The sequence below is a fragment of the Microcaecilia unicolor genome, chromosome 6, assembly GCF_901765095.1.
Source record: "Microcaecilia unicolor chromosome 6, aMicUni1.1, whole genome shotgun sequence".
Classification (NCBI taxonomy): domain Eukaryota; kingdom Metazoa; phylum Chordata; class Amphibia; order Gymnophiona; family Siphonopidae; genus Microcaecilia; species Microcaecilia unicolor.
Window position 1 is genome coordinate 146989483 of NC_044036.1, and position 20580 is coordinate 147010062.

General features: G+C 46.1%; 1 protein-coding gene across 1 annotated transcript in view; it reads left to right on the plus strand.

Annotated features, from left to right (window-relative positions):
- FRMD4B (FERM domain containing 4B) overlaps positions 1–20580 on the plus strand; it is a 214848-nt gene that overhangs the window by 31582 nt on the left and 162686 nt on the right. Inside the window, exons 2-4 of the mRNA XM_030205557.1 lie at positions 2959–3024; positions 6499–6593; positions 18000–18092. Of these exons, the coding sequence (XP_030061417.1) occupies positions 2959–3024; positions 6499–6593; positions 18000–18092 (254 nt within the window). The remainder of the gene's footprint in view (positions 1–2958; positions 3025–6498; positions 6594–17999; positions 18093–20580) is intronic.

The window sequence follows — 20580 nt, forward strand, 5'->3', positions numbered from 1 at the left end:
AAGCACCATAGCGCTCTGTTTGGAAAATATATATTTAATAACATCTAGTATAACTATCAGATTTTATAACATTATGTTTCAAATGCAGGGTTCTGTTTTTTCTTATTTGGTGCTTTTCTGCACACTGGTTTTCTTTCGTCTGCATTCTTGCGGTGTACTTGCTTCTGTTTTAATTGTCCTTTTTTTGGCATGAGTTTTTATGCTCCTTGAGGGGAAAATTTGTTAAATTTGTACTTTCAATCCATGGTATATTTTGAAATAGGACCTCACACAATGTCCCACTGAAAATTCAAGAGCAGGAAGTGCAGCTGATTTGCACCTTCATGATAGCACCTAAAGAACAACTGCTGACCCTCTCTCCCCCCCCCCATCCCACCCAAAAGCGGAGCCAGGATGAGGCAAGTTGACGGTGTGGGGGGAGTGAGAGCGGACTTCCGCCGGTGCCAGCGCACATTTTCACTGCAACAGGATGAAAACAAATAGGCGCCGGCAGAACTCTGTTTGGGGGAGTGGCCACTCCCCTGGCGCCCACCCTAGCTATGCCACTGGTCCCACCCATTTGAGGCAAAAGTACATAGTCTTAACTACCCAGAGGGTAGTTACAGTGGCATAGCCAGGAATATTTTATGGAGGAATGTCTCCCACGCCGTCCCCCCATCTCACGTGCACCCTGTCTCCCTGTGCAGCTCTCTCCCCGATACCTTAAAATAATCTCTACTGCAATCTTCACCCAGGCATCAGCAGTAACACTCATAGGCTGCCTGTGGCCTGCACCAGGACTTCCTCTCTGAACTGTCCCACCCTTCACAAAACAGGAAGTTGTGTCAGAGGGGGTGGGACAGTTCAGAGAGGAAGTCTGGAGCAGACCACAGGCAGCTACAAGTGTCACTGCTGCTGCCTGTGTGAAGGCTGCAACAGAGATGATTTTAAGGGGGGAGGCCGGGTCTGACAGGGGGGTGCATACGCAACACACGCATCTTGTATAAATCCTCCACGGGGTAGTTACCTGAGCAAAACCTTTTGAAAATTATCCTTAAATTGATATGACACCAAAATATGTTATTGCCTGCTCTTCCACAGAAAAAACAGCTTTTTCTATGTGTGATTTTGGAACTTGACATGGGCCGTGTTTCAGCGATTAAGCACATGCATCAGGGGTCACAAGAAAGTTCAATATTGATAAATTTTGCAGTGACACCACTATGGGCAGCTTTAATGCCCCACACCTAGATATTAGAATGAATGTGAGGAAATGATAGAATTTTATCATTTATACACATATCCGTAGGTGCCGACTCCATGGGTGCTGTGGGTGCTCGAGCACCCCCAATATTTCACCCGCCGGAAGTCGGAACCGGAAGTTCCCTTCGCCAGCCCGACCTGCCCGGTGTCTGCCCTCTTCTCCCTCAACAGTCCTCTGCTGGTCTGCCCTCGCCTTCCTGCGTGCTGCCCAGAATTTTAAAAGTCATCTTACCTCGGGGTCCCGGCAGCAGCAGTGAAAGGTGAGCAGGCTCGGTGCTCCAGCCTTCCTTTCTCTTGTCTCAGCTCTGGTCCCGCCCTTGTGGAAACAGGAAATGAGGGCGGGACCAGAGCTGAGACGAGAGAAGGAAAGGCTGAAGTGCTGAGCCTGCTCGCCTTTCACTGCTGCTGCCGGGACCCCGAGGTAAGATGACTTTTAAAATTCTGGGCGGCACGCAGGAAGACGAGGGCGGACCGGCGGAGGACTGTTGTGGGAGAAGAGGTCGGGCTGGGGTTGGAACTCGGAGGGAGGGAGGGAGGGCCTGGAACTCGGAGGAGAGGGAGGGGGAGGGAGGGGGGGAATGCACCACCTGTAAAAAAAAAAAATTCAGCACCCCCAATCATTTTGAAAAGTTGGCTCCTATGCACATATCTGTGCATTTTGCTCATGCTCTGCCCAAATTCCACCCATACATATGCCAACGGCAAAGTGCATGTCTTCAAATCATGGGGCATATTTTTCTGCTAGGCAGTATTCTGGTAGAGGTCATTGGTACACAAAAGTGTCCACTGACATGCATAAATGACACCATTTACACTTCTTTCTATCACCTAATTTGGGGCCTTTTTTTATCAAGCCGCGCTAGCGGTTCCCGAGTGGCGATGATGACGGATCCCATTCAAAGTGAATGGGTTTTGTTGGTATTACCGCACCAGGAACCGCTAGTGCGGATTGATAAGAGGTCCTTCAGCATGTATGAAAAGAAGGTAATTTCTGGCAGTGGAGCCTGAATCTGTTCTCGGTTTCACAGTCCAACAGCTTTCACTAACAACTTCAACAAAAATTGTCTGATTATTTGGTTGGGGGAGGGGGAAAGAGGATTGAAGATATATTGTTGCATTGATCCCAATGATACATTTTAAATGGCAAATTTGGGGCTCTGTTTACTAAGCTGTATTAACATGTTAACACTTGTTAATTGTGGATTAATGCAGCCGAATAAATAGGACTCTTAATCTAGTGAATCAGCCAAAAGAAACTGAGGTCCATTCTGGAGGGATCTATTCTTTTTTTGTTTGTTTGTTTCAATAAATTTTTATTGCAAAAAAATCCCTCCCCTGGAACAATATGGAGAACACAAAAGAGAACTACGAAACCCATACTGGAGAGATAAATAACAAATTAGCAACCCCCCCCCCCCCACCTCCCCTCTACCCCCTCCGCCCCCATTAACAAACCAACAGTAAAGGGTGTTCACTGTGGGTTCTTCAGCAAACACCTGCCAAATGAACCCTCCCACCCATCTCCAGAGGAATCTATTCTATGTATTTTGTCTCCCAAAGTCTTTTGCAGAATTACAGACTTGCCAGTTCTTGAATGTGGTTAATGAGCACAAGCCACAAAACAGTACAACAAGCAAATGTCCATTGTCTGCTGAATTAACCATGGAATTCCACAGTTCTGCCAGTCAACTGATGACTTGCTTATTTCTGTTGCAGATGACAGAGGGCAGACACTGCCAGGTGTGTCTCCTTGATGACAGGAAGTTGGAGCTCCTGGTTCAGGTAAAGACTTTCTGTCCCCATGGTTGGTGTCCCTTAGGCTAGAGCAGTGGTATCTAGAGATAAACAGGATTTTCAATAAAACCTCACCTCCCTCCTCTACTGATACTACTCAAGAATGTACTCTGACACTCTTCAATGTACTGTGTTCAGTGTATTAAGTGCAGTAATATATTAAACTAGAAATTGTCTTTGAAGTATGCTACATAGCGTTGACTGGATCAAGGCTGATTAATCTTTGGTGACTGGTAATCATAAAATCTGCATTTGGCATCACAACCAAATCTTGGTGTCATCCGCAAAAAGGCAAACTTTACCTTCTAACCTTTCAGCAAATGCCCTACTTTACTATGCATCATGTGTTTATCATACGAGTATAATAATACCTGGTGCCCCTCCTACTTCAAATTTTTAAAAGGAAAGCTGTCCCTAAAAACAAGCTTGTGGGTCCACAGGTACCTGCAATCTGCCTGAGGGGTTTTCAGATTACCTTCTACCTATTATATATCTCCCTCTCTCTCTCCTCCAACCCCCTCCCCCCAGGATCCCCTTTCCTCTGTACAATGTATGATTCTAATAACATAGCTTTATTCCAAAACTACCTAGTGATGAAATTTTTGAAGTTCTCATAGGTCCTAATTTCACTAAGCTTCTTTTAGGGTTAAAGATGTAAATGGCTATTGGTCAATGTTAGGGCAAGGATAGGGGTGGCTAGCACAGATTTTTAGCACTTGGCTCCATATTTGGGAGCTTAATCTAGACAAATGAATAACAGACCTAAATTTAGGATCCTAGATTTTTGACTCCTAAATGTAAGTAAATTTTCAGCTGAAAACTTAAGAGTTTGATTACTAAAGTGCGCTAAGCAGTTAGCGTGTGAATAACACACATTAAGAGTGGTGTAGCTAGAAAGTGAGCCTGGGTAGGCACAGGCCCACCCATTCTTGGCTCAGGCCCACCCAGCGGTGGCGCCTCTCTCCTCCTCCAGCAACCTGGCATCTGCTACCTCTCTGAATCCCTCAGTGCCTCCCCGGTGTACCTCAGAGACGACCCGGTGGCTGCAGCGATTCATCTTCATTGCCTGCACTGGCCCCCACAGGCTTTCCTCTGCCACATCCCATCAGTGAGGAATGATGTCAGCGAGGGTGGGACGCAGCAGAGGAATGTCTGGGGGGGGGGGGGGGGGTTGGCACAGGTAATGAAGATGAAACACTGCAGCTGTTGGGATGCCTCTGAGGTACACTGGGGAGATGGGGCAGATGCCAGTCTTTGAGGGCACTGGGGGAATTGGGAAGGACAGAAGAAATGCTGAGCTAAGGGGGGAGGGGGTTGGAATGGCCCACCCAAATTAACTGTGGGCCCACCCAAAATAGTAGGTCTGTCTTCCCTATTGCACACAAGCACAGCAATTCCTACCACTTCATGACAATGTATGCTAATTCACACGCTAACTGCATGACATGTTGTGGGGCAAGATATAGTTTATGGGGGAGGAATGGGCATGGACATTGCAGTTAGCACAGGCAGGGCCGCCGAGAGACTGGGCCGGGCCCGGGGCAAGGTCGCCCCCCTAAGGTCGCCGCCACCGCTGCCGCTCCCCCCTCCACCCCACCCACGAGGTCGCTACCGTTCCCCCCCCCCTGAGATCACCACAGCCACTACTCCCCCTCCACCCCCCCCCCAAGGACGCCGCCACCGCTCCCCGCTCCACCCCCCCTGAGATCGCCGCCGCCGCTTCCCCCCTCCGTCCGCCACCGGGTCGGGCCCCCTGCATTGAAATCGCAGTTTCACCTCCGTGAAGGCAGCGCTGCAGGCAGCAGATCACCTCCCTTTGGCCCTCCTTCCCTCCTTGTGTCCCGCCCTTGTGGAAGTTACGTCAGACGAGGGCGGGACACAGGGAGGGAAGGAGGGCCGAAGGGAGGCGTTCTGCTGCCTGCAGCGCTGCTTTCACGGAGGTGAGACTGCGATTTCAATGCAGGGAGCAGACGGTTGACAATGGAGGGCGGGTGGAACTGCAGCGCCGGGCCCCCCTTGGAGGCCCGGGCCCAGGGAATTTTGTCCCCCCTGCCCTCCCCCCTCTCGGCGGCTATGAGCGCAGGTATACCTACCATCTCCTACACACTGTGTTAATTGTGAATACATGTAAGGCTCAACAAAGAACTTTTCTATGTGGTAACTGTGGGGAAATGATGGGAACATCCCATCTGTTGTCACACACCGGGCATTATTTTTTTCCCCCCATTTAACATGTGATAAGTGCAATTCTTTAGTAAACAGGCCTCTTAGGCTTGGCTGAAAGTAGATGCCCTAACCTAGACACTTAAATGCCTAAATTTGGGCACTGAGGAGCCAATATTCCAAGGGTTTAGGATCCTAAATTTCAGAGTGAGTCTGTTAAATTGACCTCTTTGAAGATTCACTGAGGGCTGAGGGACCTAATGAAACTATTAGGTCCAAAATTTAGGAACCATGACCCTTCACCTCGGACTCCGGACCCCCCTCCCGCCGATGTCTGGCTACGCACCTTGCAGAAACAATCCCCAATTGCTCCTACCCCTTCCAAAATGGTGCCAGCGAGCAATAACGGTAGTTTGATGGTACTACCATTAGGGGTCAAGCTACCATATGCAGTTGTACTGTATCATATCTATATTATTGTACTCCTATGTAACACTATAACTAGGAGTCATGGCCACCATTTTGAACCCAGTGCCAAGGAGCAAGCTCGACTAAGGGTTGCATCTGCCCCAAACACACTAAATGCTCGGGATGAAGAAAGGTAGTCCCAGGGGGGCCTAAGGGAAGATAGGAATGCTTTGGGTGATGGGTGGGGGGGATATCATTGCAGGGGAAAGGCGAGGGGCAGTTTCTATTTGTGATCACTGAGTTAAGAAGCACCCGGGCACATCAGTCCATGGCTTAGTGGCCCAGTGCTCCCAGGGTGTTGAAATGACGTTGGTTGCAAAGCTGATTGCAAGCAGAGTTATTCTTGAACCACAGGATTGACTCACGTGCGATACTCGCTCCCATCATAGATTAAGGTGTGGTAAAAGTGAGATTTTACTGCACCTTAACTACTGTCCTTAATTTAGGAGAATTTTTCGCTGAATACTTAGGAGTACAATTCTGGCTGAACAAATTTAGGGGTCCTTTACTAAGGCGTTCTAAATGCTAAGCCACCCATTATATTCCTATGGGCATCTCATCATTTAGCATGCGCTAAAGCCTTTAGCGTGCCTTAGCAAAGAGACCCCTTAGTAAATTTGTGAGCTCATTTTTTTTTCAATATGAAGTGCACAGCTTTTTTTTGCTGTTGATTATCAGTCTTTGCCCCATCATACAATCAAAGCTCACGTACTGTGAACCTAACGGTCATTCTTAAGTCCTCTCTTATAACAAGTAACCAATTAACACAACGGAACGTCTTTGTTGAACATTGAAATTAAACTAAACCTTGTGAATTAATTCTTTTAATAGCCCAAGCTACTGTCTCGGGAGTTGCTGGACCTAGTAGCATCTCATTTCAACCTGAAAGAAAAAGAATATTTTGGCGTAACGTTCATTGATGATACGTAAGTCAAATTATATGTTTATTACTATTGCAAAGATTTTGAAATTGAAATGTACTCCTGTCGTTTATAAGTACCTCTGTAAACAACCCCCCCACCCACTTAGGGCTCAGGCCCACCCAACAGTAGCACACGTTTAGCGGTAGCTGGTGGAGATCCCAAACTCTGCCAGCTGAAGACTTCCCTCTGATTGTAATGAAAACGCTACTCTCCACGATACCTGCACCTACGCATGCTCAGTTTTCAGCACATGCCTGCTGCAGACTGCCAAGGTGGAAAGAAGTGGGGGTTTTTTCCACCAGCTGAGATATTTTTTTGGTGGTAGGGGGGAAGAGAACACTTCGTGCCCTCCCACTTCGTGCCCAGGCCCACCTAAAATCTGTTGTCTGGCTACGCCTCTGCCCCCTCTCCTCCAGTGGTGTTCCTTGGTCAGCTGCCACTCAGAGCGGATCGCCACAGTACACCCCACTTCCAGGTGCAGCGTAGTTAGATTTCTGTCCCCCTGCAACTCTCAAGAATCTTAGTGCATGCTAACTGCCATGGTGCTGCATTAACTGCAAGTGCCCACTCATTGTCGCGTTACCAGCCAATGTGATATAGCAAATAGACCCCTCTATTTTTAACCATGTAAAAGCACCTAAGAGTTTGAAAATTTGCCCCGTTATGTTTTTGGAGGCAATAGTAATATTTGTAAAATGTGTGTCTGAAACCAGAAATTACATTGACCATATAGAACATTTCTGCTGAACCATTTGAATATCGGAAATAGAACATGAACCGTAATAACTTACACATCAGACAATCCAAAAATGATTGCTAATGCAAAAGGAAATCATTGCAAGAATCCTATTAAAGTAGTCCATAAGAGGATTTGCACATAATTTCTAGCTGAAATACAGCACCAGGAAAACGTTTTTTCCCTTGTGGTAATTGGACAGGATGCATTTGTCAAAATTAAGTTAACCGAAGCTTTACTCGAAGATTCAATTTAAGATGCTGGCACACCATAACACTTATTGAGCTCTTCCAGGGAATGACTGAAATCCAAAAGACACAACAGATGTCTGAAAGAGGTAGCTTTGCACTTCTCCCCTGGAGATTAATCTATCCTCTCTGCAGTGCAGTCAAGCTTCTCTGAACAAGCGATTGAATTTTTCACGCCTCTCCAACCTCAGATTGCCACGCCAGAGGCATAGCCTGTAGATAGCATCAATGGCCTCCTTGGATCAGTCATTTCCACTGTGAATTAGGGGTGTGCAGGCAGAACATTTTTTGTTTATTTTTCTGAGACATTTTTGAGAGACTATCATTTTATGTCTTTTTTATTTTGTTTTTTGTTTTGTTTCATTGCATGCTAATTTGTTTTACTGTTTGCAAAGGAAAAATAATTCTCATGCACATTCCTAAGAACCCCAAGTTTAGCATGAATGAAGTATCCAATTACAGACCGGTGGCCAGGGCCACCGAGAGGGGGGGCAGGGGGCAAAATTCCCCGGGCCCGGGCCTCCAAGGGGGGCCCGGCGCCGGGGTCAGGCCGCTGGCGCTGCTGTCCCCGGTCTCACCTGCCTGCCTCCTTGGCTCCGGGCCCCCTTCATTCAAAGCGGGAGTCGCAGATCGCGTCTCTTCTGGCCTTCCCTCCCTGTGTCCCGCCCTCGCGGAAACTGGAAGTTACATCAGACGAGGACGGGACAAGGAGGGAAGACCAGAAGAGATGCAATCTGCGACTGCCGCTTTGAATGAAGGGGGCCCGGAGCCATGGAGGCAGGCAGGTGAGACCGCGGACTGCAGCGGCGGGAGGAGTGACTGGGGGTGGCAGCGGCAGGGGGAGCAACAGGGGTGGCAGCAGCGGGGAGGAGGCGGGGCGGCCTTGCCCCGGGCCCGGCCTAGTCTCTCGGTGGCCCTGCCGGTGGCCACCATACCACTGTTAGTAAAGGCAAGGCTTTTTTTGAGGGGGGTACTGAGTACCGGCACCTTTTCCATTGTCTGCTAAAATTGACCCATGGACCTCAAGTTTTAATGAAAGAGCTTAGGCTCTACACACGAATTCTGCCTTGCCATAGCCTCTGTGACTGGTTGCAGAGAGCCTGGCTATTGAGGGGTGGGGTCCCTCGGTGATCACCTCACTCCTGAAGGGTGGCCTAGCATTTGAGTACCGGCACCTTTTTTGCTAGAAAAAACTGAGTAAAGGTGATGGAAGGTCTGGTGTCCAGTCAACTCATGGAATACCTTCTGACCAGTGGCATAGCCAGTATGGGGCCACGGGGGCCTTCGTTCTGTTTCTGTGAGTCTGAAGTCCTGCACGTACAACATGCAGGACGTCAGACTAGAACGAAGCCTTTCGCGGGATTGGGAAGCAGGGGCGTAGCCAGACAACAGATTTTGGGTGGGCCTAGGCAAGAAGTGGGTGAGCACTAAGTGCTTTTCCCCCGCCCCCCCCAACCACCACCCAAAAAATATCTCAGCTGGTGGGAAAATGCTTCTTTTCACCTTGGTAGTCTGCAGCAGGCATGCGCTGAAAACTGAGCATGCGCAGGTGCCAGTATCATGAGAGTAGCGTTTTCGTTACCATCAGGGGGAAGTCTTCAGCTGACAGAACTTGGGATCCCCAACAGCTACCGCTAAACATGTGTTACTGTTGAGTGGGCCTGAGCCCTAAGTGGGTGGACCCAGGCCCACCTGTGGCTACGCCACTGTTGGGAAGAAGAGGGCGTCAGCTGGCGGGGGTTGGAGTCCTCTACCAGCAAAGGTAGGTGACGGCGGGTTGACGGCGGGAGGGGGGGGTTGAGAGGGTCATTGGTGGGGGGGGTCAAAGTTGGTGGCAGGGTGGTTTGGCAATGGCGGGGGGTCAGCGGCACCAGGGGGGGCTAAAATGTGCCCCCTCACCTCGGGCTGTGGACCCCCCTCCCGCCGAAGTCTGGCTACACCCCTGCTTCTAACTCATAATGTTCTACATAGTTCTCAATCAGGGTTTAGACCTGCATATAGTACAAAGACAGTTCTTACCACCTTGATAACCAATTTCAGGATAGACCTAAGTCGGGGCAAGAAAATTTTGATTTTACAATTTGTTATGTCCAGCACTTTTGACACGGTTGATGTATTTTACAGAGTCTGATGGATCAGTTTGGCATTTATGTTGAAGTCCTGCAGTGGTTCAATGGTTTCTTAAAGTCAAGACAATATCAAGTAGAGTTATCTGGTAGCATTTATTCACCCTGGCTCTCTCTCTCTCTCTCTCTCTGTGTGAGGTGCCCCAGGATTCCCCCCTTTCTCCCTTTCTGTTTCATATAATGATGGCCCCACTCAGGGCCGGTCTTAGCAAGTGCGGGGCCCTATGCAGACCAATTTGGTGGGGCCCCATCCTAGCCCCGCCCCCACCCCAGCTCCACCCCATTGATAATATTATTCAATTTTTAGAAAAAATTTTATTTATGAAATTTCAAATAAAGACAAATGAAGCTAAACTTGTACAGAAAAACTGATTGAAATAATAAGCACAATGCTATCATGAAACTCCCCCTCCCCAGAAATTATTCAGTTCAAGTCCACTACAATTAGTAGTTCCAATTCTCATAACCCCGGGTGGGGGGGGGGGGGGGTCAGAGGTGCGGACACACAATCTCTCCACTGCAAAACACTATACACAAACTTGTGCAAAACACACTCATAACCTTACCAAACCATAACAGCACTAATTCCAAGGACAGGATGAGCACAACCAAGGCAGAACTGTAATTACACCAGGCTCTAAAACACCAATACACTACCTCGTAAAAAAAAACAAGACAAAAAGGGCTGCAAATGCTACACGCTAGCAGGATACTAGGGCGGATACTAGGGCGGGACACTGAGAATGAACGAATCAGGAAGCTTCTACATTCTGCTAGAGACGTCGGGTGCACTTGGGAGGGGAGGAGCTCTTTCAGCGACGATGCCTGCTGTGCTGTCCAGTGTCCAGTCAGATTCCAGCGAGTCGGCGACAGAGGCGGGTAAATTTAAAAGAAAAAGGATCCTTGTTGGTAGGGGGGGAGAAGAGGGCACCAGGGCGGGCAGAATAGCGTGTCGTCGGATCGCCGCTGGCCCTGGGAAGAGACTGACTGAGGCGCCGCGCGGGGCCCCCCTAAGCGCGGGGCCCTATGCGGCCGCCTCGGTCGCCTCGGCCTAAGACCGGCCCTGGCCCCACTAGGTAGATTATTGGAATCAAATGGCTTTAATACCTTTATTTACACTGATGATGTCACTATTTACATAATAAACCTATCCTAGTGCTGTGGGACCAGAAATTATATATAAATCACAAAGTTAACCTTAAATAGTTTGAGCTTTTTGTCTCATTCACTTGCTCTAAATGAATATAGCTGAGGCAGACTGGCTGGTAAAATGTTAAGAACGTTACTGATAACTCTGGGAAGCCCTTCTCTTTCGAAAATAAGCCTGCAAGTGGCACTGCCCAGTTATGTGTGGGCCAGCCCGTGTGATTTAACCAAGCCGAAGGCTTTCCAGCCTGGTTAAATCACTTTGAATATTGACTCAGTCATCTTCTGCAACTTGATTTGCAGCTAAAAATATTAAAATTCACTACCTCTTTAGCACACACTTTCACCATTAACATGTGTTATTACATAAAATGGGACTACTAGTAAAATATGTGTATTACTAGCCGTTAAGCCTGTTAAAACGGGTGAGTATTGGTCTGTTCTATTTTCACAGTTAATTCCCTCCCTCCCTCCCTCCCAGCTCCAAGGCCCCATTCCCTCCCTCCCGGCTGCAAGGCTCCTCCCTCCCTCCCGCCCTCCTCCAAGATCTCCCTCCCTCCCTCCCAGCTCCAAGGCCCTCCCTCCTTCCGAGGCCTCCCTCCCTCCGAGGCTCCCCTCCAAGCTCCAGTCCCCCGCCCTCCAAATTTTATAAGTCATCATACCCCGTCGGGTTACAGCGGCAGGCAGCAGCAGTGAAAAGCTTGTGAGCTGTGCGCTTCAGGAGCCTTCTTCTCTCCATTGGTTAGCCTCACCCAGCTCACCGCAGCAGCTTCGCCCAGGAACATCACGCTTCTCTCCGTTGTTTAGCCTCGCCCAGCTCGCCGCAGTGGCTCCGCCCAGTAACATCGGGCATGATGTGGTGCGCACTCACGCCACCATCTTTGACCCCCATCCCGGCATCGATCCCCCCCTCTTTCCACCATCGCCGTATTACCTCCCGTGAGTCCTGTCGTCAGTTCGCCTCCATCGCTCCGTCCGTTTCCCTCTCAGTTCCGCCCCCTCCTTCCCTCCTTCCTCCTCTGATTTCCATGCCCATGTCCAAGACCTGCTCCCTATTGGGCTGTACTGCTGGTGGAGGCAGGGCTTGCACTCTATCAACGTTCGGTCTCTACTGTGCATTTGCAGGTGAGTCGGTCACATCTCATTTATATACTACTACTACTAATAACATTTATATAGATTGATAATATTTGAAATCATTTATGATCTGGCTCTGGGATACCTAAACTGTTTTGTCTTGCTATTTCCTGCAACTAGGCAAAACATTCAATGACTGTCCTATTTACATTTTCCAATTATGAAATCTCAGAGACATGAGAATTCATGTTTCAACATTTCCCTATTGAGCAGCAAAATGCTGGCAGGCGCTTCCACATGTCAGATCTAGTTATATAATTTGTAGGAAGAAACTGAAAACATTTCTCTTTAAGAAGTTTTTTTTTTTAATGAAAGTTCATATGATCTCCTCTGATGCCACTGTATTTGACTGTAAAACATTTTGTTACATTTTCCTAGGATGGCTGGCTACCTTTTGTTGTAACCCACCCAGAACCATTCAGCTTGTAGCGGAAAAAGAGACTTTGATATTGTATTGTATTATATTATATTAATAGTGTTAGAGCTTGCTAATGTGATGGTGTGTGTTGTTATCTCTAGCTTTAGGTCATGTGGTTTTTAATTTGCCAAGCGGATGTAGGATCTCAAAAGGAAAAGCAGCACTCTTCCATTCTCATGCCCTGCCTCCTGGGGTTCGACTGTTAGTTCAGCAGAGTGCAATACGTTTCATAAAGCTGTTAACACAATATGCTTCTATAAAGAGTGAGCACCAGCCTTATTCCCTCAGTGCCCCTAATTTAGTGAAAGCTTCCTTACAGAAATGAAAAGTCTGCCTTCTGGAATCCTGTATGAAGTCAGGTTCTTCCCAACCCCCTCCTCCATAGGAGCCGGCTCTGTGGGTGCTGTGGGTGCTTGAGCACCCCCAGTATTGAGAAAATTCCTTGTATGTGTTCAGGGAGGGGTTATTTCCATCAGGCTTAGCACCCCCCAATAATTTTGAAAAGTTGGCTCCTATGCCCTCCTCCCACTTTTCAGGTGTGTGTATTCAGGAAAGATGTTCCTTTCTTTTTTAGTTTTCATGTCATTTTTTACATTTTGTTTTTCATTTTGCACAAAAGTAGTCCAATTTAGTGTGTTCTAAATTGAAAAACACATTTGTGTGTGTGTGTCTGACTGTCTGTAAATGACACAAAAAAGAAACAATTTATTTTAATGTCAGTTCTGTATTTTGAAATACCACTACCTCACTCTTGTTTCTCAATGGGTTTTACTAAATGCTTGTTGCCCTTTGGATACAATATAACATGTGCTTACATAATACAAGGGAGCTACAGTACCTTATGTAATGACTTTAATCTGGTTCCTTTCACCACCCATTTCCTGTCAGTCACCCTTGGGAAAGACTTGCAAACAATAAGTGGTTTGTTTGAATAAATGCACCTAATTATTTTTTTTGTAAGATAAGCTTTGTTAAATATTAAACCAGAACATATCGATATTTACACCCTGAGCAGCCCAAAGTGGTCACCATTGTTTTAAATGCTAGCTGCTGAGAGATTCTTCTAGCCAGGTGTTCAGCACTGGTATTTATTTATTTATTTGTTGCATTTGTACCCCACATTTTCCCACCTATTTGCAGGCTCAATGTGGCTTACATAGTAACATAGTAGATGACGGCAGAAAAAGACCTGCACAGTCCATCCAGTCTGCCCAACAAGACAACTCATGTGTGCTACTTTTGTGTAAACCGTACTTTGATTTGTACCTGTGCTCTTCAGGGCACAGAGCATATAAGTCTGCCCAGCACTATCCCCGCCTCCCACCACCGGCTCTGGCACAGACCGTATAAGTCTGCCCAGAGCTATCCCTGCCTCCCAACCTCCAGTCCAGCCTCCCACCACTGGCTCTGGCACAGACCGTATAAGTCTGCCCCGCACTATCCCCGCCTCCCAACCTCCAGCCCCGCCTCCCACTACTGGCTCTGGGTAGTGGGAGGTAGGGTAGGGTACTGTGAAAGGTGTTTGCCCAGTCGGCTGATAACAAGTACAAGGTTGAAGAGTGATCGTATGAGGTATATGTGGAGGGTCAAGAGGGATGAAGATTGCGTGTTGTCCAGTATGGTCAGAGTCATGCTGTGTTGCTGGGTGAAGAGGTTTACGTGGGGTCGTTGGGGTAGGTCATTGTGAAGAGGTTGGTTTTTAGTGATTTCCTGAAGGTCAGGTGGTTGTGGATTGTTTTCAAGGCTTTTGGGAGGCCATTCCATAGTTGTGCTCTTAAGTAGGAGAAGCTGGATGCGTATCCACATTCCGACCAACTGGTTCTACTTTTCTGGATCTTGGACCTTGGTTGTAGAATTGCCCTGAGAGGGCCCGTGTATGAATTCGGAGTATGCACACAGGGGGTCTTTTATTAAACATGGTAGCGTTTTTAGTTTGCAGTAAGAATCAGGTGGTGATAAATGCTGAGACACCCATAGGAATATAATGGGAGTCTCAGTATTTACCACCAGCAGATTTCTACCACGAGCTAAAAATGTGGCTTAGTAAAAGACCCCCCATAACTTGGCCCATCCTTGTAGTAAACCACAGTATGTATTCCACTACACACAACATTTATGCAAACTCATGAATATTGAGCTGCCGCAATGCAAAAGCATTCAAAGCAGCTCATTATATATGAAAGTTTTGAAAACCAGTGTGCAAAAACATCCTTGCAGGTTGGAAAACAGACAAAGCAGATACGTATGTGAAAAAGTACAATATTTAATTTGTTAATTTTATTTTGATTAAATATTGTACTTTTTCACATACGTATCTGCTTTGTCTGTTTTCCATCTTGGAGTTTGCAGATTGATTGCCCTTGTTTTCTTGGACCTTCCCTTAAAACATCCTTGCATGCTGGTTTTTGCAAAAAATGATATCCTTTTTGGAAGTTGTCTGAAGAACTTCATGCAAATAAGGTTTCTACCGGGTTTGTTTACATACAAGATCCAGTTGAAAACATGATGTATGGAAAATTGCAACTTTGGAATGCAGTTTGGCCTCAAACTGACTTGAGAAAGATCACACCGAGCCAGTGGCAAAGATTAATCTTTTACTCTTGTTCCAAGACACAAATCTAGATGCAGCAGAAAAACTGAAGAGTAGTACCCTTGTAGGCACACAAACCGAACAAACATAACAAGGGTGCCCGAAGAAAGAGCAAGAGACGATATCCGAACCAACGTCTTTATTAAATCATCCAGGACTCGAAAACTAATCGTGTTTCAGCCCCCAGGGACCTTCCTCAGCAGTCTTTATATGGATGGCTGCTGTGGTTAAGCTAAGCTCAAAACAATATGGATGTTGTCAAATGTCTCCTCCTGCAGCTTACCAGCCCAGCTCTCCCTCTCTCTCTCTCTGGGGCTCTTGACACACTCCCGTGCATTACACCGCACCTCCTCCTTGGAGTACTCCGTTTTACAGGATTTTAATGTTGCATTGTCTTCCAGTTTTCTGTGGAAATGCATCCTTTCCATTTTTGATTATTTAAGCTCTTTTCAATAGTACACAGTTCTGTATTATTTTTGTACACCACAGAAAGATTGTCCAGGGTTTGAAAGAAATCTGTTTTCCACAGTACTTGTGACCGTCCAAAATACATCTGTCTTGACATGTCTCTCATATTAGTAAATTTGATCATGTAACACCATTAATCATTCAACATCTCTGGTTAAGGATTCCCTACTGGATTCGGTGTAAATTGTACCCTAGTTCACAAAGCACTGCACTTAGGTTGCTTTCTCGGCTGCTCATTTCTTGTGTTTTTCATGTGGTTGGTTGGTTCTCTTCCTAGTCTCTGCTGCATATCTTGATTTGACCAGGAAGAGTGCTCTGTTCTCTTTCTGAGACCCTCATCGTGGAACCTACTTCCTGTACAAGTACAACTGGAGCCTTCCTAGCCCAAATTTAAGGCTGCTCTAAAAACCCACCTTTTCTCTCAGATGTATGAAGGCTGTACGAGAGGGTACCTCGTGGTGCACATCTGTCTGCTGCCTGCTTTTTCTGTCTCCTCTCCGATTTCTTTTCTCCTTTCCATTTTTATAGGGGCTCTTTTACTAAAGTGTGCTAGAATCTGGGCTTTAATGTATTGTATTGCAGAATTTTACACGCACAAAACCCAGATTTAATGCAGCAGCTTTGGGGGGAATCCACGTATTTTTAATTGCAGGTTGTGCATTAATAATTTCCATTAAGGAGTGGTACCTGCAGAGAATTAAAGTGGGAGCACTTACTGCCTTCTAAGGCGCTGCCCTTTTACAAAGGAGCATAAGCACCTACGCGCATCTAGCATGCGCCAAAATGTATTACTGCATGGCTACCATGTGCCCTGGGGCGATAATTCTGAATTTGTGCATGCAGAAATCTTGCATTAGAAAATATTTTCTACTGCGTGGCGCTTACCTGGCGGTAAATGGCATTGGGCACACGCTACATGCCTACCACCCTGGTAGAGTGCGAGACCTTGCCGCTAAGTCAGTGAGAGGCGGTAAGGTCTCAGGCCAAAAATGGACACTTGCTGGTTTTTATTTTGCCGCACGTCCATTTTCAGTTCCCTTTAAAAAAGGCCCTTTTACCAGGATGCAGCAACAAGTGGCCCGGCCCAGGAACAAAAGACGCGCTCACACAGCCACAGGCCACTTTCTGCCACAGCTTAGTTAAAGGGCCCTTAAGTGCTCTCCTAAGGGGGAGGAGGGGATCTGCGTTAGCTAGTTAGGACTAGATTCAGCTAAGAACTCTGCGCAGAAAAAAAAACTGTGTTAAATGATATTCTATAAAGGGCGCTCCGAGACGGATGCCCTTTATAGAATAGTGTGTAACGCTGTAATATATGCCCAACTTTGGGCGCAAGCATTTTTGCCAATTGCAATCAGGTGTAAATCCCGCACGCAAGTTGGGCACGGACCTGCCGAATTCTATAATGCTGTGCATATTTTAAAGGAACACCCCGGACCTGCCTATGTCCCTCCCATCTTTATACCCCTTTTTTAGATCCACGTGGAAACACATGGGACCGTAAGTGTAGTTCCACGCAGATCTGCCATTTTTTGGCCATTTTGGCACCTTGCTTCAGTCATGGCATTTTAATACTAGGTGCTATATACAGAATTCCTAGTTAGTGTACGGTAAAAGGAAATGGGACTTGATGTATTGCCTTTCTGTGGGTTTTGCAACTACATTCAAGGCATTATATAGAGGTACTTATTTGTACCTGGGGCATTGAAGGGTTAAGTGACTTGCCCAGAGTCACAAGGAGCTGCAGTGGGAATTGAACGCAGCTCCCCAGGATCAAAGTCTGCTGCACTAACCACTAAGCTACTCCTTAATATAACATATTAGCTAGCTAACAATTCCATGACCATCTCTGCCACAACCCTTGAAAGAAAAATTTCAGCAACGCTCGGGAAACTACCAGAAAACACCTTAATGCGGTTGTATGGTAGCTTGATTCCACGCATTAAGTACTAGATTCTATATACGGCACCTGAAACATCGGCAGCGGAAATATTTCTGCAGAGGCATATTCTGTAAACCACGCCTAGATTTAGACACAGTTCATAGAATACGCCTAGCAGCCATGCCAGCTCCTAACTCAGGGTGCATCCATTTGTGTCAAGTTATGCACCAAATAGGAGTATTCTATAACTGTGTGCATAGATTTTCGGAATGCCCACAGTCCGCCCATGGCCATGCCCCCTTTTAGACAGCGGGCATTAGGATTTATGAGCACTACTTTATAGAATATGCCTAGCAAGTTGTGCGTATACATTCTAATTTATGCCAATTAGTTAAGTGGCAATTATTGGCGCTGATTGACTTGTTAAGTAATTAAATTGTGCATGCAAATCCAGAATATGACCGGATTTGCGTGCGCAATTTTGGTCATGCTATATAGAATCCGGGGGTAAGTAACTAATGTATTTTACTAATTGGTCCCCATAATTGGAGTTCTTTTCTGTTTTTATTATTGTTTTGTACATTGTCTTGGTTTATTGAAAAGATGGTATATTAAATCTGAATAAACAGAAACAAACAGTTCTTCCTCTATCCCTTTGCAGGGGTCAAAATGTGTGGCTGCAGCTTGATCACCGAGTTTTGGATCATGATCTACCCAAGAAACTTGGTCCTGTGATGTTGTTCTTTGCAGTTCGGTAAGTTCTTCTTTCATGCTGTGCGATTATTATTGATTATTTAGGAATTAGATTCATTTTCTAGTCATTAGAATTTTTGTGCTTCATTTTTTGATGGACTTTTTCTCTGGTTTTGGGATATTTTTGTCTTGTTCAGGCTTTTTTAGGGGGAGGGGATTTGCACATAACCTTTTTTGTTATTTTCTAGTCAAGGCATATTTTTCCTTTTTTTTTTTAGATTTGGTCCCTCTCTCACCTGCTAATTGATATTAATTTAGAACAGACATTTTCCTTATTTTATAATTGTTGGTATTTATTTTGTTCAAATTTGTTCGATTTTTTAAAAAATTCTTTATCGCTGGAAGAGTCCAGTTGTAACACTGCATACAAGAAACATATTTTAAATATTTACCAAGAGTTTGAAAGTATATGAAAATATAATTTGTTTTGTATTATTCAAACAAATTGATCAGTATATAAAAATACCCAATAAAGCTTGATATTTCTGATCCAGACTATTAGCACAATAATGTAAACAGAAGCTAGATAATTCTCCCATAATCATTGGTTGTCTAAAACAGGGACACATGGGCCAGCCCAGAGACTCAACAGGAGTGTTGCAAGGTGATTTCAGTTCCCAGATCTGAATCATTTATTTACTCTTTCCAAAAATACTAGGACTAGGGGGCATGCGATGAAGCTACAAAGTAGTAAATTTAATACAAATTGGAGAAAATCATTCTTCACTCAACATGTAATTAAACTCTGGAATTCGTTTCCAGAGAATGTGGTAAAGGCAGTTAGCTTAGCAGGGTTTAAAAAGGGTCTGGATGGCTTCCTAACTGAAAAGTCCATAGACCATTATTAAATTGACTTGGGGAAAATCCACTGCTTATTTCTGGGATAAGCAGCATAAAATGTATTGAACTTTTTCGGGATCTTGCCAGGTATTTGTGACCTGGATTGACCACTGTTGCAAACAGGATGCTCACCTTGATGGACCTTTGGTCTGTCCCAGTGTGGCAATACTTATGTACTTAGATCTACCACTCTCTGAGTTGGCTAAAGTGTAGATACTGTGGGAATTGTGTTCCCAGTCCCTGGGGAGAGGGAGTCAAAGGAGGAGAGAGGTAGTAAGGACAATAACATGGGTTATATTACCATTGCACCTCGTTACTATGTAAATCAGTGATTCTCAAACCTGTCCTGGGGAATCCCAGCCAGTCAGATTTTCAGGATATCCACAATGAATATTTATGAGATTGATTTGCATACACTGCCTCCTTAGTATGCAAATCTATCGCATTCATATTCATTGTGGTTATCCTGAAAATCTAACTGGCTGGGGTTCCCCCTGGAGATTACAAAATGCAGTTTACAGTGAATGCCTATGAAAATAATACGAGCTCAAAGTTGGTGTTCCTTTCCCTTCCTGGAAGCACATTCAAGTGGAGGGAAAAGATTAAAGGTGAGTAAATGAAAATGAAGGAAAACAACACTGTAAAAAAGAACACACTCTCTGATACAACATCCAGCTCATTTTCGAAAGAGATCGCCGCCCATCTTCCGACACAAATCGGGAGATGGGCGGCGATCTCCTGAATCCGCCCAAATCGGCATAATCGAAAGCCGATTTTGGGCAGCCTCAACTGCATTCTGTTGCAGGGCCAACGAAACTTCAAAGGGGGCATGTCGGCATGGTAGCGAAGGCGAGACGGGGGTGTGCGTTGAGATGGCCAGCTTCGCCCGATAATGGAAAAAAGAAAGCCGGCCGTCACGAGAATTTGGTCCACTTTATTTGGACCTTTTTTTCAGGTCCAAGTCCCAAAAAAGTGCCCCAACTGACCAGATGACCACCGGAGGGAATCGGGGATGACCTCCCCTGACTCCCCCAGTGGTCACTAACCCCCTCCCACCCTCAAAACAACAACTTTAAAAACTTTTTTGCCAGCCTGTATGCCAGCCTCAAATGTCATACCCAGCTCCCTGACAGCAATATGCAGGCCCCTGGAGCAGTTTGTAGTGGGTGCACTGCACTTCAGGCAGGAGGACCCAGGTCCACGCCCCCTACCTGTTCCACTTTTGGTGGTAAATGGGAGCCCTCCAAAACCCCCCAAAACCCTCTGTACCCACATGTAGGTGCCCCCCTTCAGGTCTTAGGGCTATGGTAATGCTGTAGAGTTGTGGCCAGTGGGTTTTGGGGTGGATTTGGGGGGCTCAGCACCCAAGGGAAGAGTGCTATGCACCTGGAAGCTAATTGTTTTATTTTTTAATTTTTTTTTTATTTAAATATATTTATTGACATCAATGGTAAACAACTCAACATGCTGTATTTACCCAACATACAAGCAATAAGATAACATGCTGAAACCATATAACGTGTATATGTCCCTTCCCTCCCCCTACCATCCAACCCAATCCACCTCCCCCCCCCCCCCCCCCACTACTTTTAAACCCAATAACTAAGTATGCCTGGGTTGCCCACATTCTACAAAACTTGGAAATGTAT